Source organism: Ictidomys tridecemlineatus, chromosome 6, assembly GCF_052094955.1.
Source record: "Ictidomys tridecemlineatus isolate mIctTri1 chromosome 6, mIctTri1.hap1, whole genome shotgun sequence".
Lineage (NCBI taxonomy): Eukaryota > Metazoa > Chordata > Mammalia > Rodentia > Sciuridae > Ictidomys > Ictidomys tridecemlineatus.
Genome location: NC_135482.1, coordinates 4,744,600 through 4,771,858, shown reverse-complemented (window position 1 = coordinate 4,771,858; position 27,259 = coordinate 4,744,600). Strand labels below are relative to the sequence as shown.

Below are 27,259 nucleotides of genomic sequence, written 5' to 3'. Positions count from 1 at the left end.
GGTTTATCTGATTTTAGACAAACAGAAGGAGGTTTTATTGGGAATCTCTCAAAGTTTTAATGCTGGCGACAAATTCAGTTACCCAGCGGACATGGTGGCCAACAGAATGTGTCCAGGCAGGTCTGGCCCGGGGATTCTGGCCCCGTCACGTTCAGGCTGTGCTGACCATGAAGGTGTGTGCGATTCCGCCCGGCGTCTTCTCCATCGCCAGAGGTGCCCCGTGGGCGGGCGTCACTGCCCCCAGTTACAGAGGAACCAAAGCCCGGGGCCAAGGTGGCCAAGCGGCAGTGGTGGGGCTGGGGCTGGGACCCAGGAGCCCATGGCCCGTCCCCTCCTCACGGCCTCCCAGGGATGACGAGCATGGGTCTGCTGAGAAGTCTGGGGTGACGGTCAGTGAGTGTACGGTGGCCTCTGCCTGTTTTGCAGTCGCTTGCCTCTTGTCCCCTGCCACCAGCTGACCCACCCGGGGGCCAGGCTGGGCATCAGGATGTCCTCCAGCAGCTGAGTCCCCTGGCTCTAGGCCACGTGGCTGGACAGATTGCCGGGTCCCAACTGGGCGGGTGTGAAGTTCGTAACTGGCTTCTGGACTCTTCCGTTCTGTTGCCGTGGCCCTGGGGGGCAGGAAGCCTCCCCTGCCCTCCCTGGGCTTCTTCCTAGGACACTGACGCTGACCACGTCTCACCGCACGTCTTTGAGTCAGGCACTGACCGTCCCCAGGAATCAGAGCGGAGGCTCCTGGGATCTGTTCTTGAGGGACGGTCACATGGCAGAGAGCTGTGACCGTGTTCCCGGTCAAGGGCAGCAGAGCCTCTAGGGCCCCTGGACTGCTGGTTCCCCCAGGAGGGGGTGGGTGAAGGGAGCCTCAGGGGGACACGGGGGTCCTGGGGGCCAGGGGAGGTCCTTAGCCTGGGGGGGGTCAGCAGCACACCCACCGTATGGCAGGGGACGTCCGTGTTCAGAGAGGTTAAGTGACTTCCCAGTTGAGAGGGAGTCGGGACTGAGCTCAGATCAGCGGGTTCTGTGGAGGTCACAGCCGCCCAGGAACGCAGAGGACACGCTGTGAAGTGTGGCTCTGCAGCGGCTCAGGTGGCCTTCCTGAGGGGCCTGAGGACCCCCCCCCCCCCCCGAATTCTGTGGGCCCTGCTCCTCCAGGAGGGAGCCAGCCCTCGGGCTCAGGATGGGCTGAGCGGGAGGAAGTGCTCAGGGCCCAGCAGCACCTCAGAGGGCAGCTGCCGCTCCTCCCTGTGCCTCCACCACGGCTCCAGCCTCCCAGCCTCCACCACCCCTCCAGCCTCCGAGCCTGCACCACCCCTCCAGCCTCCCAGCCTCCACCACCCCTCCAGCCTCCGAGCCTCCACCATCCCTCCAGCCTCCCAGCCTCCACCACCGCTCCAGCCTCTGACCTCTGCTTCCTGTCCACACCGCAGCGAAGAGCCAGACCTGGCCAGTGCCTGGCATGTGGTGGGGTTCATGTGTACACTCTGGGAACCTTCTGAAGCTTTGGAGACAGGAGTGTTGGGGACAGAGGGGCCTTGCTCACGGGGGCAGATGTGGCAGTGAAGCGTGGTGTCCCTACCAGAACCAGAGCCGTCCAGGTGTTCTGTCCAACCGCAGGTCACCTCTGGGTGAGAGGGTCTGGGATCCCGCCCTCCCTGTCCTCAGGCCCTTGCCTGCCCCTCCCCCAGGAGCTGCAGGGAGGAGCTGGACGTCCGCATCACCATCCGCTTCACTTTATCCAAGCCCAGGTCCACTGCCGCCCCCTCCACGACGGTGGGAACCCAGCCGCGAGGCCGGGCGGTGAGGGCCAGGTGGGGCAGGTGGCTCGGGGTGCCTCCCGAGGCTACGGGCCTGGGGGAGCGGGGCTGTCAGGGCCAGCCTGGTGGGGGCTGTCCACGGCCCAGGCACCCCAAGGCTGCACTCCCCTGCTTGGGGGCCTCAGAGGAGGCCGGGGAAGCACCCCAGAGAGCCGCCCAGGGCTCTGCTAGTTGAAGGCGTGGTCTTCAGGGACGTTTCGTCTTGGTCTGGAGTCAAAGGCCTTGTTGGGGACAGGCGGGCCTGTCCCTGTCCCTGGGCGTGTCCGGAGGTTGAACTGGGTTGGTTCTTGCTGGGACATGGAGGCCGGGACCCAGGACTCCAGGGGGTGGGAGCCTGGGCGGGGGAAGCTGGTGACAGCTGGGGCTAGAGCACAGGGTACCGGCACCTTCCAGTGGGAGCCAAGACCCGGAGGCAGAGCAGTCCCCAGGACGAGGCCGGGCGTCCTCCGCTCAGAGGCCGGGGGAGCTGCCCAGTGCTCACCGGGTCTCGAGCTGATGGCCAGCTGAGGCCTGGCAGGCAGGGCCCTGGGGACAGCGCCGGGGTGACTGCCCTTCTTTTGGGGACCCATGGTCGGGGACCCGTGGTGGGGGCCCTGGCAGCTCCCCAGCCTCCCTGCCTCCAGCGTGTGGCTGTGTCCCCCGCAGGCAGCCTGCCCTACGAGTACAAGGTGGTGGTGGCCGGCAACCACGAGCTCACCTTCGACCAGGAGTTCATGGCCGACCTCATCAAACAGGACTTCTACTACTTCCCGTCCGTGTCCAAGCTGAAGCCCGAGAACTACGAGAACGTGCAGTCGCTGCTGACCAACTGCATCTACCTGCAGGATGCCGAGGTCACCGTGCGGGGCTTCCGCATCTACGGCTCCCCGTGGTGAGTGCGCCCGGCCACCCCAGAGCTGAGGCTGAGATCCGGGACGTGGGGGTGGGAGCCGCAGGGAGCTCTGAATCTCTTCCCTTCGTCCTGTGTGACCCTAGGCAGGTTCCTGCCACCCTTGGGCCTCGTTTTCCCCACATGTAACCTGGAAGGGTGACATCAGCTCTACCCTGTGTGCTGTATATTGTCTCACAGGACAGCATGTTGCTATCATCTCCACTTCATAAACAGGGAAACTGAGGCACAGAGAGGGTAGGGGCCTTGCCCGAGGTCACACAGCTAGGAAGAGGCAGACTGGATGAAGCCCAAGCGGTCTGTCTCCAGAGGTCTGCTTTCAACCGCGGGCGCACAGCCCTGGAGTCTTTCTCCCCGGGCCTCCTGCACAAAGGTGCAGACAGGAGGAGCGCAGTCGGAGTCTTCCTGGTGGCCAGAAGCTGGGTGTACTACGCAGGGAGGGCAGCTGTTTACAAAACCGGCCCATGTGGGCTCTGACTCTGCCTGGGGACAGTGATCGGGGCTCCACTCTGAGCTCACCTGGCCAGGTGGTGGTCAAGATGAGAGACAGTCTTGACCCACCTGTGTGATGGTCGGTGTGTTCACCGAAACCCTGGTGATGGGATGGCGATGGTTGTCATGGTGACGATGGAGATGGTGAGGTGGGAACCATAGTCATGGTCCAGGTGCAGACGGTTACGACGGTGATGGTGATGATGGTGACAATGGTGGTGATGTGGTGATGTGATGATGGTGGTGATGATGGTGGTGATGGTGGTGATGGTGATGATGGTGGTGATGATGGTGATGGTGATGATGGTGGTGATGATGATGGTGATGATGGTGATGGTGATGATGGTGGTGATGATGGTGGTGATGATGGTGATGGTGGTAATGGTGGTGATGATGATGGTGATGGTGGTGATGGTGGTGATGATGGTGATGGTGGTGATGATGGTGATCGTGGTGATGGTGGTGGTGATGATGGTGGTGATGGTGGTGATGGTGGTGATGATGGTGATGGTGGTGATGGTGGTGGTGACGATGGTGGTGATGGTGGTGATGATGGTGATGGTGGTGATGATGGTGGTGATGGTGATGATGGTGGTGATGGTGATGGTGGTGATGGTGATGATGGTGACGATGGTGGTGATGGTGGTGATGATGGTGATGGTGGTGATGATGGTGGTGATGGTGATGATGATGGTGGTGATGGTGATGGTGGTGATGGTGGTGATGATGGTGACAATGGTGGTGATGGTGGTGATGTGATGATGGTGATGATGGTGGTGATGGTGATGATGGTGATGGTGATGGTGATGATGGTGACAATGGTGGTGATGGTGATGATGGTGATGGTGGTGATGATGGTGATGGTGATGGTGGTGATGGTGGTGATGATGATGATGGTGATGATGGTGATGGTGGTGATGGTGATGGTGACAATGGTGGTGATGGTGGTGATGATGATAATGGTGATGATGGTGATGGTGGTGATGGTGATGGTGACAATGGTGGTGATGGTGGTGATGTGATGATGGTGATGATGGTGATGGTGATGGTGGTGATGGTGGTGATGATAACGATGGTGGTGACGATGATGGTGACAATGGTGGTGATGGTGGTGATGTGATGATGGTGATGGTGATGGTGGTGATGGTGATGATGGTGGTGATGGTGGTGATGGTAACGATGGTGGTGACGATGATGGTGATGATGCTGACGATGGTGCTGATGGTGAAGGTGAGACTGTTTCTGAGCAGTCTCTGTGATCCTGACTGAAGGCTCCAGAATCCGCCCTGGGCCCTGTGAGGATTGACTGGCGTCTGCTCTGCAGGTGGGCGGACGGTGAGGCAGGTGGTCTCCACGGGGGGAGAGACCACGTGTTTTCAAGTGTGGTGTCACCAGGAAGGCTCCCTGGAGCTCCCAGGCAGGGTGGCTGAGGGTCACCTGGGCTCATGGGCCTTGTGTGTGGGACAGCTGCTGTGGACACAGTGACCTGGGCAGCCCTGGACGGCCCTGGCTGATGCCACATGGTGCCCCTCTGGGGCTGGAGGCTGGAGGCCCTCCCGTGGCCTGTGGGGTCCCAGACAAGGCCTCATGGGCCCCCAGGGATGTGACCTTCTCACCACCAGGGACAAGGAGAAACGGGGAGCCCAGGCCCTGACAGTCTGGCTGGGCAGGAAGATCTGGGGGGTCTTCCAGGAGGGTCTCTGGAGGGCTGGGTGTGGTGGGGCCCGGGGGGTGAGAGGAGGCTCGGGCCTGGCAGGAGTCAGGACTGGATCTCTTGGCCTGGGGTTTACAACCCCACCCTACCCACAAAGCCGCTTGTCTTCTAAGTTGATTCCGCGTAGATTCAGAACGTGGCTTCAGCACCAAACTGCCTGAGTTCGAGTCTCAGCCTCACCTCTTATGGGCTGTGGGACCGTGGGTGAGTCACCTCACCTCTCTGTGCTTAGCTCTTTCTCTGAAAAATGGGAGTGCAGTGGCCTCCCCAGAGGTGATTGTAGGGTGTCACGCGGGCCCGTCTGGGCCTAGTGCCTGTCCCAGTGCCTGCTGCAGGAATGGAGACCCCATTCTGGTTATTTGTTGCAGGGATCGTCCTTCCCAAGTGGCCTTGTCCAGACCCATGGGGGGCCGGGGGGTGGTGGGGGTGGGTCACCGACATCCTCCAGGGGAGCTCTGTCTCCAGAGGGGCCCTTCCACAACCAGCCACCAGCCCTCGGGCGACCTGGGCCTCTGCCTCCAGGCTACATCCTGCTCCTGGGGCCGCTGGGGCCTGGGGCGGGCATGGCTGGCCACCTCGCTGTGGTCCGGCCACTCTGAGCTCCTGGCCTGTGTGGCTTCCAGCAAGGACTTTACAGACTCGAGTTCCTGGTGCCTGGAGGGTTGGAGGCGAGGCCCGGTCCCTCCACACCTTCCCGTCACCAGGCCCAGCAGGAGAGAGGCCCCAGGAAGGACGAGACCTGGTCCCAGGCAGTGTGTTGGGGACCTGAACCTGCTCTGAGAAGGGTCTGGTGAGATCCAGGAGGGCTTCCTGCGGGAGGTGGCTTTTGAACTGGGGCCAGGGAGGCGGGGGGCTTCCGCAGGTGGGGAGGCCGGGAGGACCTCCAGGCCCCTGGTTGGAGGGTGCCGTGTCCTTTCCCAACACTTCCTGGGTGCTGGGCCTCAGCCATGTGGAGGAGGCACGAAGGCCTTGCCCCTGAGAGACCTGAGGCCTGGGGGTGGGAATGAACTTGGTGGGTTCCTTTGCCCAGTGGCTACTGAGGGCCAGGTGCCCATCTGGACCCTGGGGGGCGGACGGTGGGGGGGTCCTGGGCCTGAGGAGGCAAACCTACCTCCTGTGGGTTCCCTCCCGTGGGAGGTAGTTGGCAACCAGTTCCCTTGTTCTGTAAGAACCATGAGGAGGAGGCCCTGGGAGGAGGCCCTGAGAGCTGGCCAGGGAGGCCTCCCGCTGGGGAAAGTCAGAGGCTAAAGGGACAGAAACCTAAGGAGACCGGGAGGGCGTGGCCAGCAGAGGGAAGAGCCCGGGTTTCCAGGGCGGGCAGGTGGGCTGGCTGCAGGAGAGGCTGAGCAGCCAGAGCCCGGAGCTGGGGTCCTGCCATCACCCGCCCCCGTCACACTGCTGGAGCTTCAGGGTCCCCTCGGAGTATTGGGTACTCCCAGGACCTGAGGACCCGCTGCCCACCTGAGAAGGATGCCCACCTTACTCCTCAACTCCACGGGAGCCTGCGTGTGTGTGTGTGTGTGTGTGTGTGTGACACAGAGGAGCCCTCTCCCAGGAGCCACACAGCTACTGGAGTGTGCAGTAGGTTCTAGGTGACCTTCCTTCTGTACCCAGGGCTGGGGTGGCACTGGGAACTCAGGAATCCAGTCCCAGTCCTGCCCCTGAGCTGTGGAGGGACCCTGGACAAGCTGGGTCGCCTCCCTGAGCCGGGTTTGCGGTCACTAAGGGGGAGAGGCCGTGAGGTGGTGGTGGGCGCTGTCCTCCTGGGCTGCTCAGTGGGAGGGACTCCCACTGGTGGCCCTCGGGTGCCGGAAGCCGCTCTCTCTGGAGGAGGCGTCCTGCCGGCTGCGGGTTCTGCCTGGTGCTGGGTGGGCGGGTGGGTGCCCCTCTCCAGCTGCCTGTGGAGGTCTGGGCTGGGGGCACTCAGCTCCCTGGTGCGGGCTGCCCGGATACAGGGCAGCTGGCGGGAGGCGGCAGGCGGCAGAGCTGATCTCCATGGGTCAGGTGTGCCCTTCCCTCCTCTTCCCTCCTGTGACACACGGCTCTCACGGAGCTCAGGAGAGGTTCTCTCCAGCGTCACGGGCATGGTTTGCCAGCGGGGCCGGGCGGGGCGGGGGGAATGAACAGAGCAGATGTGACCTGTGGCCAGGCCGGCAGGCCAGGGGTGGACGTGTTCCATGTGGCCCTGGGAGGCAGGTTGTCCGCCCCAGGCAGGAGCCCAGAGGAGAGCTGACAGGGCTTGGATGAGGAACCAGCTGCCCGTCCCCAGGTGTGCAGCAGGGCTGGCTGGGGGTGACCAGGTCCTCCGGCTGCAGCCCTCGTTTCTGGGCTGGGGGCAGGGTCCTTCAGGGCTGGCCTCAGTGTCAAGGACTCTCCAGAACAAGCCAGGACGGGCCAACTCGCAGCGCAGCGTGGTGGGCGTGGCCACCAAGAGCCTGGCCTGGCCGACGGCGAGGCCAACCCGCGGTCCTGCTTCCCCATCAGGCCCGTGCTGGGGCCACGCGGCCCACGTGGCCACGGTGTGCGTGGCCTGTGCAAGGCCCCGACCATGTGTGGTGCAGCCGTCCAGCGGACGGAGGGGCCCATGGCCAGGAGCCTCAGGCTGGCCAAGCCTCACACAGCCAGGCCTGAGCTCGGTGCTGACCACGGGTCCTTGCCCAGTCCCTGTCACCCAGCCCAGGCTGCAGGGACTGCTGGGAGGCGAAAGGACTGCCATGTTCCATGAGTGTCACGTGACATGCTCGGGACGACTCATACTCAGAAGTGATCTGGTCTTGGTTCATGTCGCTGTGTCTGGCCGCTGTCTCACTGGCCGTCCTGAGCCGGCCGTACTTTGGTTTTCTGTTTTCTTTTACAGTTTTTTAAGAATGAGATTTGGTGTTTTAGGTCAGTTTTGTTCACAGCAAAACCCCGTCTAGGTACAGAGACTCCCGCCAGCCCTCATCCGCCTGAACTTCGTCAAACTGAATCCATACAGTTTGAGATACTTGGTGTCTGTGGGGGTTTTTTTTGGGGGGGGGCTTATATTTTTAAGATCCTTCCACATTGTGATGTGCTTTTGTAATTGGTTCTTTTCCTACTGCCATTTAGGTTTCATTAAATGAGTGAATTGCAATTTCTTTCTCCGTCTCTCAGTCCAACCACCACTGGTTTGGAGCTGTTATAAATCCATCGCTACGAACATTCTTACATGTCTGTAAGGACACAGAGGTACATAGTCCTGGATGTGTCTGTGTGCTGTTCACACACATACACACGCACACACATGCACACACACACATGCAAACATGCACACACACATATAGACATGCACACATGCACACACATGCAAACACACGCACATGCACACACACGCAAACACACATACAGACATACACACCCACGCACACACACATGCACACACACAGATGTGTGCACACCTGCAGACATGCACACACACATGCACACGCACACAGACACACACATGCACACGCACACAGACACATGCACGCACACATATGCACACCCACACATGCACACACAGATGTGTGCACACCTGCAGACATGCACACACACATGCACACTCACACAGACACATGCACACACACATATGCACACACAGATGCACACACATGCACACACACAGATGTGTGCACACCTGTCCCTTACATCCTGGCCAACACTGGCTCTGGGGGCTTTAGATGCTCCTTCCCAGGGTGGCCTGTGCTGCTTTGCTCCTCCTGGTGGCCCGGGAGGTGAAGCTGTCGCGTTTGCTGGCCACCTGACTTCCTGCTCGCGAGTCTTTCGTGCATTTCAGGGACGCCGGGCTGTCTGTCCTTGGTGTCCTCTGGCGTGAGCATGGGCCCTTGGTCAGGAGGAATGCTGCGGACGGCTTTCCTCCACTGCCACCTGCCCCTGCCCAGCGTCAGGTGAACGGATGTCTTGACGGTGGGCCGTGGACGTCTCGGTGTCCCTTCTGGTGGAGGCTCGCTGTGTCCGGTTGAGACCTCCCCCCTGAGCTGGGGACGGGTTTCTAGGTTGTCTCCAGAACCTCGTTGCTTTGCCTGTCGCTCTTGGGCAGGGTGACGGTGTCGATAGTGTGAGGTAGTGGTCCCATCCTGGGCTTCTCCATGTGACACCACCTGGACCATCACCACGTAGAGAAACTGTCCTCGGCTCTGCGCTCACCTTCTCTATGCTCGGGGTCCACTGTGGGCCGCTCTCCCACCCCGCTAGTCCATCCGGCTCAGGACCACATGTCCGTCACAGACAGGTGATTTCTCTCCATCTCTGTCCCCGCCTAGAACCCCTGAGGTCCCGCCAGGCCAGGCACCTGAACCTCTTTTTTCCTTATAGAATCTCTCTGGACCTGACCCGAGTGCCCAGGACAGTCTCTGGCTTGTCACAATAAACATTTGTTGAATGAATAAGTGGATGAATGAACGAACAGGTGGGCGGACGGGGCCCGGCTGTGGGGCCTCTGTGAGGGTCAGTGCCTGGCCTGGCTTTTCTGTGTCCACACCCTCTGTGGCCTCCTCCCAGGCCCGTCACCAACTCCTTGCCCATTGGGTCCTTCCTCCTCCTGTGCTGGCCTCTCTCAAGCCGGCCTCTGGCTTCCCACGCCCTGTCCTCCCCCACCCCAGCCGAGGTCCGCGGTCCCTTCCCGTCCCCTTGGTCAGACCCTTGCTGCCTGCCTTGGGCTGTCTCCACACCTGGTTGGACCACGCGGAACCGCGGCTCTGTAGGGCTCAGGCAGTGGTTCTCTTTCTGGTCCCTTGGGCACAGCCTGGATGTCGGGCCTTCCCCGGGAGCCGCTCAGGGGAAGGGAGCCGGAACCCACCGGGAGGAGAGGAGGAGCTCAGCTGTTACAAAACCCTCGGTGTTAAAAAAATCCGTCTGCACCGTAGTCATTTATGGACTTTGGATGCATTTTTGTTCTCATTTAACTGAAAACGGCCTTGATTTTAAAAAAGAGGAGTGCGGGAGGGTAGGTTGGCAGGCAGCGAGTCCATCTGGTCTAATTACTTCTGGTGTTTTGAAAGGAGGGATCCAAACCTGCTGAGGCATAAACTTTGAGAAGTGGCTGCCGGCTGGACGGAGCTGGTCCGGGCCTCTTTCTCGGCTGGGAGGCCGGGTGCCTCCATGGGGTGGGACCCCGGGAGCCAGCAGGTTCCCGCACCTCCCAGGAGCCAGAGCCTTGGGCACCAGTCTCCCCAAACAGCAGGGCCAGACCTGTGTGAGGACACAGCAGAGATGTCCCCTGTCCTTAGGCCTCGAGGAGGCTGGCCAGCGGCACACAGGGCTCCCATCCTGCTGCCCAGGACCCCCAGAAGTGGGGGGGGGGCGATGGGGGTGGTTTACAGGTGGCCAAGCTGGTGGGCGGGAAAGGCCGGCCCTGGGGCTGCCCAGTGTGAGGCTCACTTGTCTCACTTTGTGAAAAGGACACGAGGCGGGTCACCGCCCCAGGCCCTCCTTGCCTCTCATGCCACTCATCAGAATGCAGTTGCTTCCTGGTGGGGACGGCAGGTGACCAGGCTCCAGGCTGGCTAGACCCCACCTGGTCCTGGCAGCCCCTGTTGCCCTGGCTGCCACTGGCCAAGGCCACCTGCTCACAGGAGACCAGAGAGGCCGGCTCTGCCCACCTGGCCCTGTCCTGTGGCCATGGTCCACCTGGCTTCAAGGCCTCCCGTGACATCACCTTTTCCAGAAGCCCTGTGGTGTGAGCCGGGTGGACGGCCACCCTGCCCCTGTGCTTCTGCAGGGGCCACTTCATGTGAATTTCTTGGCCTAGGGCTTCCTGGAGCTCACAGTCCTGTGGGGGTCCTGGTGCACACAGTCCTGTGGGGGTCCTGGTGGGGGTCCTGGTGGGGGATATCTGGTGGGGGTCCGGGTGGGGGGTCCTGGTGCACACAGTCCTGGTGGGGGTCCTGGTGGGGGTCCTGGTGGGGGACATCTGGTGGGGGTCCTGGTGCACACAGTCCTGGTGGGGGTCCTGGTGGGGGTCCTGGTGGGGGACATCTGGTGGGGGTCCTGGAGCACACAGTCCTGTGGGGGTCCTGGTGGGGATCCTGTGGGGGTCCTGGTGGGGGTCCTGGTGGGGGTCCTGGTGGGGGGCACCTGGTGGGGGTCCTGGTGAGGGTCCTGGTGCACACAGTCCTGTGGGGGTCCTGGTGGGGGGTCCTGGTAGGGGGGTCCCTGGTGGGGTTCCTGGTTGGGGGCTCTGGGGGGGTCCCTGGTGGGATCCTAGGGGGTCCTGGTGGGGGGTGCCTGGTGGGGGTCCTGGTGAGGGTCCTGGTGGGGGGCCCCTGCAGGAGCGGGACCTGGGTCTTGCTCTGTGTGGCAGAGGGTCCTGCCCTGCCTGGTCATGGCTCTTTCTGACCCACGCTTGCCTTGAAGCCCTCTGGGGTGCAGCCTGATGGAAGAGGTTGCAGGGCCACTTGCCGTGGGCCAACCTGGCCACCCCTTCTGGACCCGAGGCTGTGGTCCCCACAGGGATCCGTGGTGTGCCTCGTTTCCGGGTGGTTTCAGCTGGGGCTGCGCCGTCCACATCACTCAGGAGCTGATCCAGCTGGCCTCCCGGGAGCTGCCCCCCAGCCTGGATCTCCGCCCCGGGGTCTCCCCGCAGGAGTGCAGCTGGGTGCAGGTGGACTGGCAGGCCCACAGCCCGGGCTGCCCTGGCCTCCCCTGCCCCGCCAGGCCCACCGCTGGCCCTGCTGGACTGCAGAGCATAGGAAGGACTGGGCTCGGGCTCCGGGATCCCTGCCCTGGTGTGACGCGTTCCTCCCGGGCCTCTGTCCCTCCTGTGTAAGGGGTGAGAAGTGCGACAGGGAGGGACATGGAGCCATGGGTCTGGGTGTCGCTGTGACTTTAGGGGTGTCCCCCTTCCCTCCCGTCTTGAGCAGCCAGCGGCTGCTTGCCTGTGGCCATCCTGCACTGACTGGGAGCCCTGCCTGGGCTCGGTCCTGCCCCTGCACACGTGTGTCTCGCACACACACACACACACACACACACACACACACACACACATGCACAGAGCTTCTCTTGTGCCCTTCCTGTCCTGGCCTTCCTTGCACCTGTGGGTGACGCTGACTTGGCGCTGCTGTTCCTCCTCTTCCCAGACGGCCCCTCTGCCCACAGCATCTCTTCTGCACGTGAGATTAATGTTCGAAACGAATCATCTGCTTCTCCCGGCTGCGGAGTCCAGGAAACAAAAGATGGATGGCTCTGTACGTGGGAGGGGGATTAGTTAGGAATGACAAAGGACGTTCCTGGGTGCCACTCACCTGGCTGCTGTTGCCCACCGTGGGATGTGCCCCAGCAAGTGTGTGATTGACAGGCTTCGGGGTCACGAAGCAGCACCATGGAGCCCTGACCCTTCTTAGCAGCCTGGGGCCATGGGGCAGGAGGAGCTGGAGTCCCTGTCCCCACCTCCTGCAGCCCCTGGCCTCAGCACAGCCCAGGGGTGCAGCAAGAGGAGGTGAAGCCAACTCCTCTCTCCAGAGCTGGGCGGGTGGCAGTGGAGCCGGGACATGAGGTGTCCCCAGGAGGCTGCGAAGTCCTCATGTCCCCATTTGGTGTAGGCGTGAGCTTGCCTGGGGCACTCAGGCGGGTCCTGGGCCTTTCTGAGCCTTGAGTCCTCAGCTTTAGAGTGGGGTGGAGCACCCTGAGATGCAGGCGGCTCTGAGGAGGGACTTAGGGCCAGGGCCAGGGTGGTCCTCCCCTGAGACGCTAGTAATGGACCGTGACATGGCCAGCTCCCTGGCAGTGGCCCCGGAAAGCCTGGCTTCTTTGAGGGTGGTGCCAGCTGGGACCGGCAGACAGGTGCAGGACCGGGTTGCAGAGGGCTCTGCCTGGGGAAGGGGCCTGGGCATTTCTGAGCGCCCAGGGAGGCTGCACCAGCCCCAGAGCTGGGCGGCATCACCGTCCCAGCCAGGCAGTGGCCTCCCCTGGAGGAAGGAGACTCCCGAGGGTCAAGAGGAGAAGGAAAGGCCTGGCCTGGCAGTTCCACCCCACGGGGCCTTTGCTCTTCTATCCTCAGGGGGCCCGCGTGACGGCTGCCCAGGTGGGCAGCAGGTTCCTGCTTCAGTGTCCCCCAGGCCCCTGTCCTGCAGAATGGGCCGCCTGGGCCCTTGGAGAGCTGAGTTTCCCAGGGGTCTGGGCGCAGCAGAGGGGTGTGAGTGTCTGGGGTCTAGGTTTGCCTCTGTGGCCTCCTCTGTAAAATGGGCCCCCAGCCCACGTGGGCAGGGCCACGGGAGGGCAAGACAGAACAGGTACCCAGGAGTCTGCGTGGTCATTCTTGCTGACGTGGTCTTGGGGATCGACTGTGGGGGCCCTCGGGTGGGGCTCCCACCAGGATGGGGAGGGGCTGATGTGTGTTTCCCCCCGCCTGCCCCTACCTCTCGTTCACCCCTTTCCTTCCTTCCTGCATGTGCGCCAGGAGCAAACGCTCCCTGAAACCCACCTGGAAGGGGGGACCTCTGAGCTGGGCCTTGGTGAATAATGGCCGGTGGTTGATGAAGAAGGGCTAGGAAGAGCTTTTCAGATCGCTGGGGAGCCTGGAGGTGGGACAGGCCAGGCTGCTCGGGAAACAGGAGGTGGCTGTGGAGGCCTGGGGTGGTGGACGGGCAGGGAACCTGGGAGGATCGTGCAAGGGGGCTGGGGCAGCCTTAAGGCCCCTGTGGGCCAGGCTGTGAGGTCTGGGTTTGTCCTGGCAGCACTGGGGAGCCATGGAGGGCTTTGGAGTGGAGGGAGGTCATGGGAGAGATGCCGGCTGCGTCCTCCCTGTCCAGCCGGGGCCAGAGGGGCCCCCAGGGGGCATTCAGGAGCTGCTCAGCAGAGCAGTCACCATTGAAGGGCGGGAGCTGTGCCCCGGTCCCCCATCACCTCAGCCATCCTGGGCACAGGCTGCAGAGCCTGGAACCCTGGTCCCAGCCCCTCTTATTTCCTGGGCGTCCTCAGACACACTGTTTGACTTCTCTGTGCTACAGGTTTCCTTCTCTCCCCACAGTTGTGTCCTGAGGGTTAGCTGAGCAGCTACTTGCAGCGGTGGCTGGTGAAGGGGTTTGGGGAGGAGGGCGAGGTCTGCTTCTGGGCAGCGGCAGAGAGTGTGGAATCTCCCGTGCCCCACTTGGAAGCCCCTCCACACCCCGGCTTCTGTGAAGTGGGGGCGGTGATGGCAGCCGCCTGCCTGAGCAGGCTGTGAGAACAGGGCCTGTGTGCTGGCCCTCAGTGGCCGCCCAGCATGGCCCCTGCCCTCTCCTCTCAGCCGTTGCATGCTGGCCTGGACCTACTGCTGGGCTCAGCCCCACTTAGGGACACCCCAGGCCTCCCTGGCCTGGACCCTAGTGGCCTAGGCCAGGTGTGCCCTGCTCACTGACCCCTGGGCCCACCCCTGCCCCGGGCTGTGCACCCTGCCCGGGAGGCGGGAAACCTGGGCAGGAGCCCTGCTCTGCTCTGCTGCAGCCAAGCACTGCCCCCTCCCCTGCATGGGAGCCTGGCTGCGTGCTTGGGGGAGCCTGTAATGGTGGCGCCAGGTCATTTATATTGGCTAAGCGGGCTTAATTAGGCTAGATCCGGGGGTGACCACGGGCGCACAAAGAAGCTGTTAAGGGGTTAACCTCCGGGAGATTACATTGTATTCAGCGCTCTGTTAAAGTTTGAATTAATTTTTCCCATGGGTTTGTTCACATTCTAATTTTCAACTAAATGAGACATCTGTTTCAGAAAAGGGAAATTTGCTCTGGTTGCCATGGCAACTATCATTCTGTAAGAAAATTATTCCAATGGTTACTTTAGAACCGAGAGACAGAAATTCAGGACAGGAAGCCACCTCCCCTGGCTCAGCCCGAATTCGGATTCACCGCCCTCCTGGAGGGGGCAGAGGGGGCAGACCCCGGCTCCTGGCCCGAGGGCGGTGGGGTGGGGCCCAGGCACCAGGTTGTGGTGTGGCTCCTGGGGACGCTGCAGCTCACGGCTCATGCGTCCATGGGCCTCAGAGCCCGGGACATGGGCGGTGAGGGCGGCTGCATCCCGCAGCTCAGGTGACAAGCCCCACTTGTCCCCTCTGCCCTGTCCTGGTCTGAAACATCAGGCACCCGGCCGGAGGTGAGGCCGCGGGTCACAGTGCCTCCTTCCAGAGCCAGGCCTCCAGGGCTGAGGAGGGGCCTGCCTGGCCGACGCCTGCTGGGCGGGACCTGGCCTGGCGGAGCCCGAGTCCGTGGACACTGGGCAGTTCCTTGTGGTCCAGGCCCGAGGGCTGCCTGGGCCTCAGTGGATAAGGGGATAAGGTTGCCCCAGAGAGTTGCTCAGGCCCCGCGACTCCTGCCTGCGCTCAAGAAAGGCCCCTGCCTGAGGCCAGCTCAGAAACGTCCTCGGAAATGTCCCCGACGACCTGCCTCTCTGGTCCCCAAATTCTAATGAAAGTTGCAATGTCACCTCTCTGGTGGGCGAGCTCCGGGGGCTCAGGTGTGTGTCCATGGGCCGCAGTAAGGCCCTCCCTCCCAGGCAGGCAGTGGGCCCAGCAGTGAGCAAGAGGGACCGCCCTGTCCCTGGGGACAATGTCTGAAGACCACGCCTCCTTGTCCCACGACATGGGAGGAGACGGGCCAGGAGGGGTCAGGAGGCCAGCGCTGGGCGGAACCAGGGTGTCCAGCTCCAGCTTTAGGGTCAGAGGGGCCAAGGACCTAACCCTGTGGTATTAGTGCCCACGGACCCCGGCCAGGTCCTGGGGGACAGTCAGCTTGCCTGTGTGATTGGGAAGTCCTCGTGGCCCACAGAGGGGGCTGAGATGGGATGGGAAAGGAGGCGGGGGGCGGGGGGGGGACGAGGACCTTTGGCCCCGTGGAGACCTGGTTCCCGCCCTCCTGTCCTGGGCTGCTGTGCCATCACGGGGCACCCTCGGGTAGCGGAGTTCCGCGTCCCGGGATTCCAGGTCAGGTGTTTCCCGGGACCCGGCAGGACCTGCCACCCAGAGGAGGCCCCTTAGTGCTGGGCGAGGGAAAGCCGGACCGGCAGAGGCTCCCCAGGGGCAGCTGTGGGGGTCCATGGGGGTCTCTGATGTGTTTCTGAGTGTCGCTATCAAAAACTCACCCCCTGTGGTGGCTCCGGAGAACTAACAGCTGCTTCTCTCCACACTGAGGAGGCCTCGTCCTGCCTTGTAAATATTTGATTAGATTTTTGAAGAATGGAGCCTGTGTTTGAAAGCCAGTGCCAGAAATCCACTGCTCCTTCTCCCGTTGGCTGGCGGGGCTGGGGCTCCCGAGGCCTCCTGCAGCAGCTGCCCCAGGGCCCTCGCTCAGCCTCGGGCTCGGAGCTGGCGGGAGCCTTCGGAAACCCAGCCTGGCGGTCAGAGCTGAAGCCGCCTGGAGCCAGGGACAGGGCTGTGCCGGCCAGGACTGCAGACCAGGACCGCAGGAGGAAGGGCCACACCGTGACTCGGGCGCGGAAATGCTTCTACTAAGTAGAAATATGTTTAAAATATCCCTTTCCTGCTCTCTCTACTCATTCCTTTGCTTTTCCTGTTTCTTTTTTAAAAATGCTGTTGCCACCCATCAAAATGCAGTTTAAAACACATTGCCTAGGCCGGAACTTTGTCATGTATGTTTCATGGGTGAGTCTAGGAGGAGTCCATGTCAACAATGGTGATGAATGTGATGGTGATGGTGGTGGTGGTGATGGTGGTGGTGGTGGTGGTGGTGGTGGTGGTGATGGTGGTGGTGGTGGTGGTGATGGTGGTGGTGATGGTGGTGGTGGTGGTGGTGATGGTGGTGGTGATGGTGGTGGTGGTGGTGGTGATGGTGGTGGTGGTGGTGGTGATGGTGGTGGTGATGGTGGTGGTGATGGTGGTGGTGGTGGTGATGGTGGTGGTGGTGGTGGTGGTGGTGGTGATGGTGGTGGTGGTGGTGGTGATGGTGGTGATAGTCATGATGATGATGGTGATGGCAATGATGATGGTGGTGATGGCAATGATGAAGGGATGGTGGAGGTGATGATGATGTGTGGTGATGGTGCTTATGGTGGTAGTGGTGGTGATGGTCGTGATGGCGATGATGGTAATGGTGACAGTGATGGTGGTGTTATGGTGGTGATGACCTTGGTGATGGAGATGGTCATGATGATGGTGGTGATGATGGTAATGATGATGGTATGGTGGAGGTGATGATGATGGGTGGGGATGATACTGGTGATGATGGTGATGGTGATGATTGTGGTGGTGATGGTGGTGATGATGATGATGACAATGGGGGTGATGATGGTAATGGTGGTGATGATGATGGTGATGGTTTTGATGTTGATGGCAATTATGATGGGGTGGTAGAGATGATGATGATGGGTGGTGATGATGGTGGTGGTGATGGTGATAGTGACAGAAGTGGTGATGGTGATGATTGTGGTGGTGACCGTGGTCATGGTGGTAGTCGTGGTGATGGTGGTGATGATGAAGGTGGTAATGGTAGTGATAATGATGGTGATGGTGATGATGGTGATGATGATGATTGTTGTGGTGACGGTGGTGATAGTAATGGTGGTGGTGATGGTGATGGTGATGATTGTGGTGGTGATGGTGATAGTGATAGTTATGGTGGTGGTGATGGTGATGATGGTGATGGTGATGATCGTGGTGGTGACTGTGGTCATGGTGGTAGTGGTGGTGATGGTGGTGATGATGAAGGTGGTGATGGTGGTGATAATGGTGGTGGTGGTGGTGATGGTCATGATGGTGGTGGTGGTGGTGGTGGCAATGATGATGGGATGGTGGGGGGATGAGATGGTGAGGCAGCTGCAGTGTGACGAGTGCTGACTGTGACCCAGACATTATTTTAACATGTTTCATGGATTAACTGACTTAATCCTCATTTATAGATGAGGGAATTGGGATCTAGAGCTCCTGGGTATTCAGTCGGGATTGTACAGATGTGGTTCAACCTAACTCTCCCCGCCTTGCCCAAAATCACACAGTGGATAAGAGGTGGACCATCATCACCCAGGCCTCTCTGACTTAAAGTTGTGCATAAAATCATGGGCGTGTGCGTGTGTGTGTGTGCGCGTACATGTGTGTGCGTGCGTGTGTGTGTGCGTGTGTGCACGCGCATGTGTGCGTGTGTGTGCGTGTGTGTGCGTGTGTGTGCGCGTGTGTGCGCGTGTGTGTGCGTGCGTGTGTGCGTGCGTGTGTGTGTGTGTGTGTGTGTGTGTGTGTGTTGTGGTCTTCTCTGGGGAGAGTCTGAGAAGCTGAGGAGTTTCTGCAGGTGGACAGGGCAGGCCTAGGTGGGCGTGTCTGAGAGGCTCCTCCCCCTGTGCTGACCCCCAGTGGCCATCCCCCAGCCCCAGCTGCCCCTCCCCTCAGCTGGTGGGCTCTGCCTGTGGATGGGGATCCCAGGGCCGGGGCACAGACAGCCTCGTGGGTCCTGGGCACCATCTTCCCCTCTCAGGCCTGGAGTGGGACTGGGAGCCAGGCTCTTTCTGGCCTCACCTGTGCCCAGGGCTCCCTGCAGCCTGTCATGCCTGGTGGGGGATGAGGTGGGAGTCACAGCTCCTCCCAGAGGCCAGGAGCCTAGGGGGGTAGTGTCTGGGAGGCTGGTGGCCAGTGTGTTCTATCTGTTTTACCGAGTGTCCTCCCTGGAGGGTCCTTGGGGGCTGTGGAAGGTGGGGGCTGGATTCAGCTCTGAAGAGCTGGTGGCAGTCACGGGCCACAGGGAAGGTCCTACAACAGCCTGTGACAGGGTGCTGCTTGGTCCAGTCCTCTCTCCACCCTTTATTCAGCATTCACTGACCTCCCTCCCAGGCCTCTGAGTAACCACGTGGTCAGCCACCTTCCTCCGGACCCTCGGGCCCAGGAGATGGCACTGCAGGCCCCAGTGCTGGGGCAGGGAGCACCAGGCCTGGGTCTGATCCTCTGGGTGCCTCCCCCACCCCCTGAGCCTGTCCTCCAGCCTGGAGCCTGCTGAGGGAGGGCCACGTTCTCAGGGGTGTTCCACGGAACCCCAGAGTTCCCAGCGGTGTACCCAGTGGCCGCCAATAGGATAGAGCTGTTGGCGTAAGAGACTGGGGTGTCAGCCACCCCACAGGATGACGCCTGAGCCATGGGAGGGATTTAGGTGGCAGCTCTGGGCACACAAGGGCCTGTGAAGGCAAGGCTGGACCCACCCCTGCTGTGGCTCTGAACCCCAGGGCCTGACCCCGCAGCACGGCTCTCCTGGGCCTCAGGCTCCTCTTGGTGACATGGGAGTACGTGAACCCTGGATTCCTGAGTTCCTGGGACAGGTGGCCTCCCTGGCAGAGCTGGTGGGCTGAGCAAGCCTTCACTGACCCACGTGGCCCACCTGCTGCCGGCTGGCGGTCCTGGGGCCAGGGGGCGGGGTTCCGTGCTGGTGTGCAGGTGGTCACCACCTGTCTGGAGCCAGAGGTCCGAGGGCACCAGCGGGGGCCGTTCCTCCTGGAGGCTCCGAGGGACAACCTCCCCTGGCCTCCCAGCCCCCCGTGGCCGTGGCCACCTTGGCCTTCCTGACCCGTGTCCACTACAGTCTCTCTCCTCCACTGTCGCTGGCGCTCCTCTGCGTGTCTGTTTCCACATGGCCCTCTCTTCAGGACGCCGGTCACTGGATTCAGAGCCCATTCTAGTCCAACAGGGCCTCCTTTTAACTGGATTGTGTATGCAGACAATCAGGTCCTGTTCGCGGTCCTCGTAGCACCACCGAGGGGACATAAGTTGGCCCACAACAGGGGTGGCGGTGATGGGGAGATGGCGGTCTCAGTCTCTTCCTGCTTGTGTAATAGGATTCCATAGTCTAGGTAGCTCATGAGCGGCAGAGTCTGAAAGTCCAAGACCAAGGTGCTGCACGATTCCGTGTCTGCCAAGGGCCCTCTCTGGCCCAGATGATGGCTGCTCACGCCCTCACCTGTTCTTCTGTAGGCGCACTAAGCCCATCATGTAGTTTCCTCTCTCATGCCCTGGTCACCTGCCAAGCCCCACCCCTAATGCCATCACCTGGGGATTCAACATGTGACACAAACCTTTAGACCACAGCAGTGGTGGTGTGATAGGGATGGTGTCGGCGGTTACTGTTGCTGTTGGTGTTGGAGATGGTGTTGGCGGTGGTGGTGGTGATGGTGATGGTGGTAATGGTGGTGATGGTGGTGATAGTAGTGGTAGTGGTGGTGGTAATGGTGGTAATGGTGCTGATGGTTGGTGATGGTGGTGGTGATGGTGGTGATAGTAGTGGTAATGGTGGTAGTGGTGCTGATGGTTGGTGATGGTGGTGGTGGTGGTGATGGTGGTGGTGGTGGTGATGGTGGTAGGGTGGTGGTGATGGTGGTGGTGGTGATGATTGTGGTAGTGATGGTGATGGTGGTGGTGGTAGTGGTGGTGGTGGTGGTGATGGTGGTGGTGATGGTGGTGATGGTGATGATTGTGGTGGTGATGGTGGTGACGGTGGTGATGGTGGTGATAGTAGTGGTAATGGTGGTAATGGTGCTGATGGTTGGTGATGGTGATGATTGTGGTGGTGGTGGTGGTGATGGTGATGATTGTGGTGGTGGTGGTGGTGATGGTGGTGATAGTAGTGGTAATGGTGGTAATGATGCTGATGGTTGGTGATGGTGGTGATGATGGTGATGATTGTGGTGGTAGTGGTGGTGATGGTGATGATTGTGGTGGTGGTGGTGCTGATGGTGGTGATAGTAGTGGTAATGGTGGTAATGATGCTGATGGTTGGTGATGGTGGTGGTGGTGGTGGTGGTGGTGATGGTGATGATTGTGGTGGTGGTGGTGGTGGTGGTGGTGATGATGGTGATGATTGTGGTGGTGGTGGTGATGATGGTGATGATTGTGGTGGTGGTGGTGGTGGTGGTGATGATTGTAGTGGTAATGGTGGTAATGGTGTTGATGGTTGGGGATGGTGGTGGTGGTGGTGGTGGTGGTGGTGATGATGGTGATGATTGTGGTGGTGGTGGTGGTGATGGTGATGATTGTGGTGGTGGTGGTGCTGATGGTGGTGATAGTAGTGGTAATGGTGGTAATGATGCTGATGGTTGTTGTTGGTGGTGGTGGTGGTGATGATGGTGATGATTGTGGTGGTGGTGGTGGTGGTGGTGGTGCTGATGGTGGTCAGGATGAAGTAGTGGCTTGATATCTGCTGACAGTGCCAAGTCTAGAAGGCCACTGGTTGATACAGAGGGATGTCAGTATCTGCTTTTCTCATCATTGAAGGAAATGTCTGGGACTCCCTCCAAGAGTCTGAGCCACTGCTCACCACTGAGCCAACTGAGATGACTTACGTTGACGGGTCTAGGTCTGGGCTGGGGACAGGTCAGGGGGACGTGAACAGCTGGGTCCCTGTGGCCCCACTCTGGAGCTGGCAATGAGCTGCAGCCCCGTGGCTGTGGGCGGGGGCGCTGAGGAAGCAGGGAAGGAGCAGCGTCCGCTGGCATCGCCTCTTGCCCTGTGGCCTGCCCCCTTCCCTGCGACCACCCTCCTGACCTGCCCACTCTTCTCCTCCAGGCAGCCCTGGTTTTACGGCTGGGGCTTTAACCTCCCACGAGGCCAAGCCCTGCTGGAGAAATGGAACCTCATTCCTGAAGGTGTTGACATCCTGATCACGCATGGACCGCCACTGGGTAAGATCTGCAGGCCCCACACTGGCGGCCAGCTCCAGCTCACCCGCTGGGGTTGGGTGGGGCTTTGGGGCGGGGCCTGGGGGAACCGAGTCACCTGGAGATGGGCTCTTCGGAGTCTCATTTGCTGGGGCATAGCCCCAGGGCCCCCTTACCTCCTGAGCCTGGACCTTGCCACACACGGGAGCCTGAGCCCCCGTCTGCCTGTTTCGTGCTGGACAATGGGCGCTCAGCCCCTGGCCCTCCAGACCCAAGTCCTCAGAACAGAATTGCCAGGACCTGCGTGGCCCGCCCCATCCAGGCCCCTGCCCCGTCACAAACCGGGCCACGGCTCCCTCACTGCCACCATCCCGTGTCCCCAGAGCTGTGGATTCCACCTCCCAGGGACTCTCCTCTCCGCCCTGGCCACCACCTTGTCCAGCTGAGGCTGCCTCTCACCTGCTAACCACTTCCTGGGCCCCCGGCTTCCCATCTGGGACCCACATCCTGTCCATCTGTGTCGCCCCTTCCACTCACGACCCCCCACCACCCTGGCCCTCCCCTCCCTCCCTCTCCGTGCCCACCATGCCTCACTGGCCCCGGGCCTGACCCTTGGCCCTCTCGTGTACTCCCCTCCTGTCAGTGGGGAGAGCCCTTGGGATCATCATCCCTCCGTGACCTTCTGTGCCTCCTCAGTCCTTAGAACGGAGTTCAAACTCCCAACACGCTGGTTCAGACCAGCCTCCTGCTCCCACAGTCGCCTCTGTGAACCTGCCATCACGCCCATGCCCCGGGCGGCCTCTGTGGGGGGGGGGCGTGCTACATCTCACAGGGCTGCCAGGGCAGGCGGGGCTCCTGGGCTGTGGGTAGAGGCTCCGGAGGAGGAAGCCAGAGCTGGGTCTGGTCTGGGGAGGGAGGTGGACTGGCGGGGAGGACGTCCTGGGTGGAAGGCCAGCACAGCCTGAGTGCCCACCCACACCTGCTGCCACTGCCCGCCAGCACCCGGGCGCCACCCTCCCGTAGACGGTGAGCCCACCTTCTAAGGAAGGAGAGGCCCAGGACTGGGGGGGTAGGAGCTTGAGGGCTTGTGACCAGGGTCCCGACCCCGGGGCCAGTTCTTTCCACATCCAGCGTCCTCTGTCACGGAGGCTCTCTGTCAAGGGCCTTGGACCCTCCCTCCGTCCCTCCCTCCCCTCCCCCTTCCTGCCCCTTCCTTTCCCCCTCCAGGCTCTCTTGCCCTCCTGCCCTCTGGGCGACCCACCCCCACCACATGCCAGAAGCTGTGTGCCAGGCCTCCCAGGAGAAATACCCCACCCCGTCCCGGCTGTAAATGCCAGGGGCCCGGGGAGCTGGAGACCCCTCCTGGCACACACGGGGGAGGGGGGTGAGATGGGCCCCGCTGCAGGCAGGTGGGATCCTGGTGCCCAGCACAGTATGAAACAGAGGCACAGAGAGGTTAATTTGCTTGTCCAAGACCACACAGCCAGTAGGCTGCAGAGCCTGGTGGTCACCCAGGGTCTACTTTCCACCCATTTCCTGACTCTTCTCCGCCTTCCCATCCTCCTCCTGGGTCTCTGCCTGCTTCATCTCTAAGTCAGCGCCTGACTCCAGGAGGAAGCGCCCCGTCCCTGGCTGGCAGTTGCAGAAGGGGCCATTTGCCCACCCAAACAGAGGGGCGAGAGGAACCCGATTGTCGCTTGGAGTAATCCGTTATTCTTGGTTTGTGTAGCCGTGTGAGGATAATAAGCAGCCGCCATCTGGGCGGCTCCGGGAGGCTGGCAGCCAGCAGACACGGGCGCGGCCACGTGAGCTGCTGCTGCGGTGGCTGAGCAAGTTCATGGTCACGGTTCTGTGCTGTTTTGCTCGGGAAGTTTCTGCAGTGGGAGCCTCACGCCCTGGCGCTGCGGAGGCCCCGCCTGCCGCCCTCTGCCCTGGGCAGACGCCTCCCTGAGGCCACTTGAGCAGGGAGGCTCTGGGGTACTGGCCTTGGCTGAGCACCGCGCCCAGGTGCCCGCGAGGAGGCTACTGCTGGGAGGATGGCCGTGGCCTTGCGGGGCAGCGTGTGGCGGTCCCTGTCCCTGGGCTGAAGCGGGTGGGGGGCCCCCAGGCCGGAGTCCAGGCCACGTCTCCCAGAGCCGTCACGGCCGTGTCTCCCTGCGCAGGCTTCCTGGACTGGGTCCCCAAGAAGATGCAGCGGGTGGGCTGCGTGGAGCTGCTCAACACCGTGCAGAGGCGCGTCCAGCCGCGGCTGCACGTCTTCGGCCACATCCATGAAGGTCAGTGGGCGGGGCCCCACCGGTCCTGCAGGGGGCTGCCTCCCCCCTTCAGCCCGGGCACCCACCTTCCCTGACTTCTTCAGCCTGAAGGGCAGGAGCCAGTGGCCACTGTGCCCGGGTCAACCTTGTCCACACCTTGGCTGCCACTGGCTACCCCTGTGATGTTGACAGTGGGGGGCTGAGGGCGAGCTCTGCCAGGACTCGGGGTGCCGTCCTCTGAGCCCCAAGACTGGTCCAGGAAGCCTTTGGGAGAAGGCCGGGGCTTTCCCGAGACGGGGACGTCTGGGCTATGACGTCCTATAGGTGGTGGCCCTGTCTTGTCACTCCATCCCCAGGGCCTGGCGCGTAGTCGGTGCTTGATGAATGTGGACCGAGGACAGGCTGCCTGCCTGAGGGGCTCTGGGGCGGGGACGGCCCCGGATTCCCAGCGCCGCCAGGGACGTGGCATTCTGGCCCCTGTCCTGGGACGCTGGAGCCACATTCCTGGGGTTGTGGGGACGTCCACTTCACACTGTGGGGAGCGGGAGGGTGACTTCACCTCCAGTCCTGGCCACTCGTGCCTGACTGGTCCGCTGTCCTCAGCCCTCGGGCGTCCTCCTGAGTTCAGCCCCCCCTCGGCTCTTCTGACACCTGTCCTGCCTGGGCCAGGCTCCCGGCCCCCCTGCAGGAACCACGGTGGCTGCTGTGTGGTGGGGTCGATGTGGCTTCCCCAGAGGCACTTCCCAGCAGGGGACCTGCTGGACCGGGACACGTCAGGTCGTTTTCCAGCTCAGAGCAAACGGCCTCAGGCTGAGCCGAGGGTCTCTGGGGACTTCTCAGGAGGAGGGGTCCCACCACACCTGGCCTTAAGGCGCACTTAGGTGACAGCCACCCACCCGAGGCAGAGTCCCAGAACCCCGGGAAGGGGGGCTCCTGTGCAGTGGGGTGACCAGACTGCAGGGCCGCCAGACCGCGGGTTGCCTGGGACCCCAAGCGCACTCCACACAACCGCGGGCCCAAGGGGGGTCCCAGGAACAGGCGGCCTGACGAGGAGGCCGGCGTCCCTGTGGCCTGGTGGTCATCTGAGCTCAGATGAGGGGCGCTTCAGGCCGAGGTGGGGGAGAGGAGATGGCCCAGAGGGTGTCGTGACACCGGGAAGTGAGGGTGGCCACGGTGGTGACGCAGAGGTGGGGACGGCGAGGACCTTGATGTAAAGATGGTGGTGTTGATGGGGACAGTGGCAAAGGCCATGACGATGGTGGTGAGGACGTGGTAGTGCTGGTAGGGAAGGGACCGTGCGACGGTGGCCTGGTGCTGGGGGCACCTGGGGACGGGCCTGATGGCTGTGCTCCCCCTCCAGGGTACGGTGTCATGGCGGATGGGACGACCACCTACGTGAACGCGTCCGTGTGCACTGTGAACTACCAGCCTGTGAACCCGCCCATCGTCATCGACCTACCCACGCCCCGGAACTCCTGACTGCCCCCGCCGCCCGGCTCCAGCGCACGCCCGGCCCAGCTCGGGTCCCCAGCCACGCGCCCTTGCACCAGAGCAGCCCAGACCAGCCACCTGGCCCTGGGGACCCGAGGCCTGGAATAGAGGAAATCACTTCGCTGTCACCTCCGCCTCCTGCAGCTGGGGCCCGGTGCCGGCCCCCTCCCCTCTGCCCGTTCCTCCCTGTGCTCCAGGGACCAGCCGGGGACCCGCAGGCTCACTCCCCATCTTGCTTGGGAAATGACCAGCTCGCCCTCCCCGCCCAGCTGGACGCCCTCCTCCCAGGTCTGGGAAGCCGCTGCTCTTGGAAGGTTCTGGAAGGGCTTGCACAAAGTGTCCCTGTGCCCGAGAGTCTGGGGGCTGTGGGCCCCGGGGCCGGCCGGGCCGGAGGTCCTGTAATCTGGGCGCAGATGGCCCTTCTTCTCCTGCCGGGCTGGGCAGAGACCACTGGTGGCCAGGCTCGGGAGTGCTCAGGGACATCTCAGGAATTGGGAGCACACCTGGCGAGGCCGCGGTGGCCTTGCTTCTCCCCTTCTCTTCCTGGGGGCTTTTTTTTTTTTTGGTGACTTGAACTACTGCAGCCCGAGTGTCCCGGGCATTTGCTCAGAGCCTGGATTTTGGGGTTGGTGGGTGCCCAGAACCTGGTGGAGGGTCCCGTGGGGACCGCGCTGCTCTCCAGAACACAGCAGCAGGAGAGTCTGCGGGCCGGCTGCGGCTCCACGGCCCCGTGGGCACACTCAGGCGCCGTCCGGCTAAAGGCAGCGTCCAGCGTCCGGGGTCTCACTGCTGTGCCGCAGGCGTGGCGTGCTGAGGGCCAGTCTGCAGCATCGGGTTCTGTGTGCTGGCCTGCGGCGGGGGAGCCCAGTTCAGACCCTCCTTGACCAGTTCCAGCCGCCCACTGCGGGGGGACAGCGCCGTGGACAGCAGGCCCTGGGCTCCACAGCGTCACTAGACAGCTGCCTTTCTTTGACTTGGGACGGGGTGTGGGGATGGCCTGATGCTGAGGGAGGGGAACCCCGGGTCTGGGGAGGGGAGCAGGGTCCGGCAGGGGCTCTATTTGACTTGTTGATGTTTTGTCCATCTTGGGGGTTTTTTACGTTCATTTTGATCTTCACATCACATGACAATGGAATTATCTGTCCTGATGACTGGTTTTTCCCCAGTGCTGAGGACGGGACCCAGGGGGCTCCGCCCTGGGCTCCGTCCCCAGTTGTTTGGTTTTTATTTTGAGACAGGATCTAGCAGAGTTTCCCAACTGGCCTTGAACTTGCAATCTCCTGCTGCAGCCTCCTGGGTGGCTGGGGTCCCGGCCACTGCACCCAGCTTCTCTACTGGGGTTTTGCTCCCCTTTATGTTGTGGGCCTGAGGGGAGGGCCTCGCTCCCCACGCTGCTCTCCGTCTGAGAGCCAGGCCCCCACGTGCCATTTTTGCAGATGTCAGGTCGTTTCATCCTCAGATGGTCCTGCGAGGTTTGTCTTGTGGCTCCCAGTTTAGAGATGAGGCAATTGAGGCCAGAGAGGCAAGGTAACTTGCCTGAAGGCACACAGCACAAAGGGGCAGAGGTAGGATCTGAACCAGGCTCTCTGGCTCCACAGCCCTCACTTCACCACCACCCAAAGTCCTCTCCCCTTTGGAGCAGCGCCTGGCCCAAGGCTCTCTTTTGTTTTTGAGGGTCCCGTTCAAACCAGCTCTGATTACTTTTCCACTGGGGGACCCTTGAACTTTGGGGAATTCTCATCTCTGAGCCTAGCATCCCAGCGTCCTGGGAGGCTGCAGGCAGGGTGGGGGCTGTGTTCCGGGCCTGGCAGCTGCACCGCGTTGGGTTGGCCGGTGGCTGTGCCTGTGGTGGCTGTGCCTGTGCAGGACTCCATGTGGCCTCAGCGGCTGCTGGTAGCCAGGGATGTTTACAAGGTCTCGCGGGTGCCTCAGATGCATGGCGCGTGCAGGGTAGAGAAAACACAAGGCCCTTTCCATGTCATCTCTACTCAGTTTCTATGCGGACCAAGGACTATAAACTTAAAAAAAAAATGTTTTC

General features: G+C 61.8%; 1 protein-coding gene across 5 annotated transcripts in view; it reads left to right on the top strand.

Moving 5' to 3' along the window:
* The window catches only part of Mpped1 (metallophosphoesterase domain containing 1), a 70,594-nt gene that overhangs the window by 43,133 nt on the left and 202 nt on the right, over positions 1-27,259 (top strand). For all 5 annotated transcript variants that reach the window (XM_078052596.1, XM_078052593.1, XM_078052595.1 and 2 more), the window contains 4 exons: positions 2,460-2,685; positions 21,384-21,499; positions 23,638-23,751; positions 25,091-27,259. The exon at positions 25,091-27,259 is cut by the window's right edge and continues 202 nt beyond it. In XM_078052596.1, coding sequence (XP_077908722.1) covers positions 2,528-2,685; positions 21,384-21,499; positions 23,638-23,751; positions 25,091-25,209 — 507 coding nt within the window. In that variant the 5' untranslated portion in view covers positions 2,460-2,527 and the 3' untranslated portion in view covers positions 25,210-27,259. The remainder of the gene's footprint in view (positions 1-2,459; positions 2,686-21,383; positions 21,500-23,637; positions 23,752-25,090) is intronic.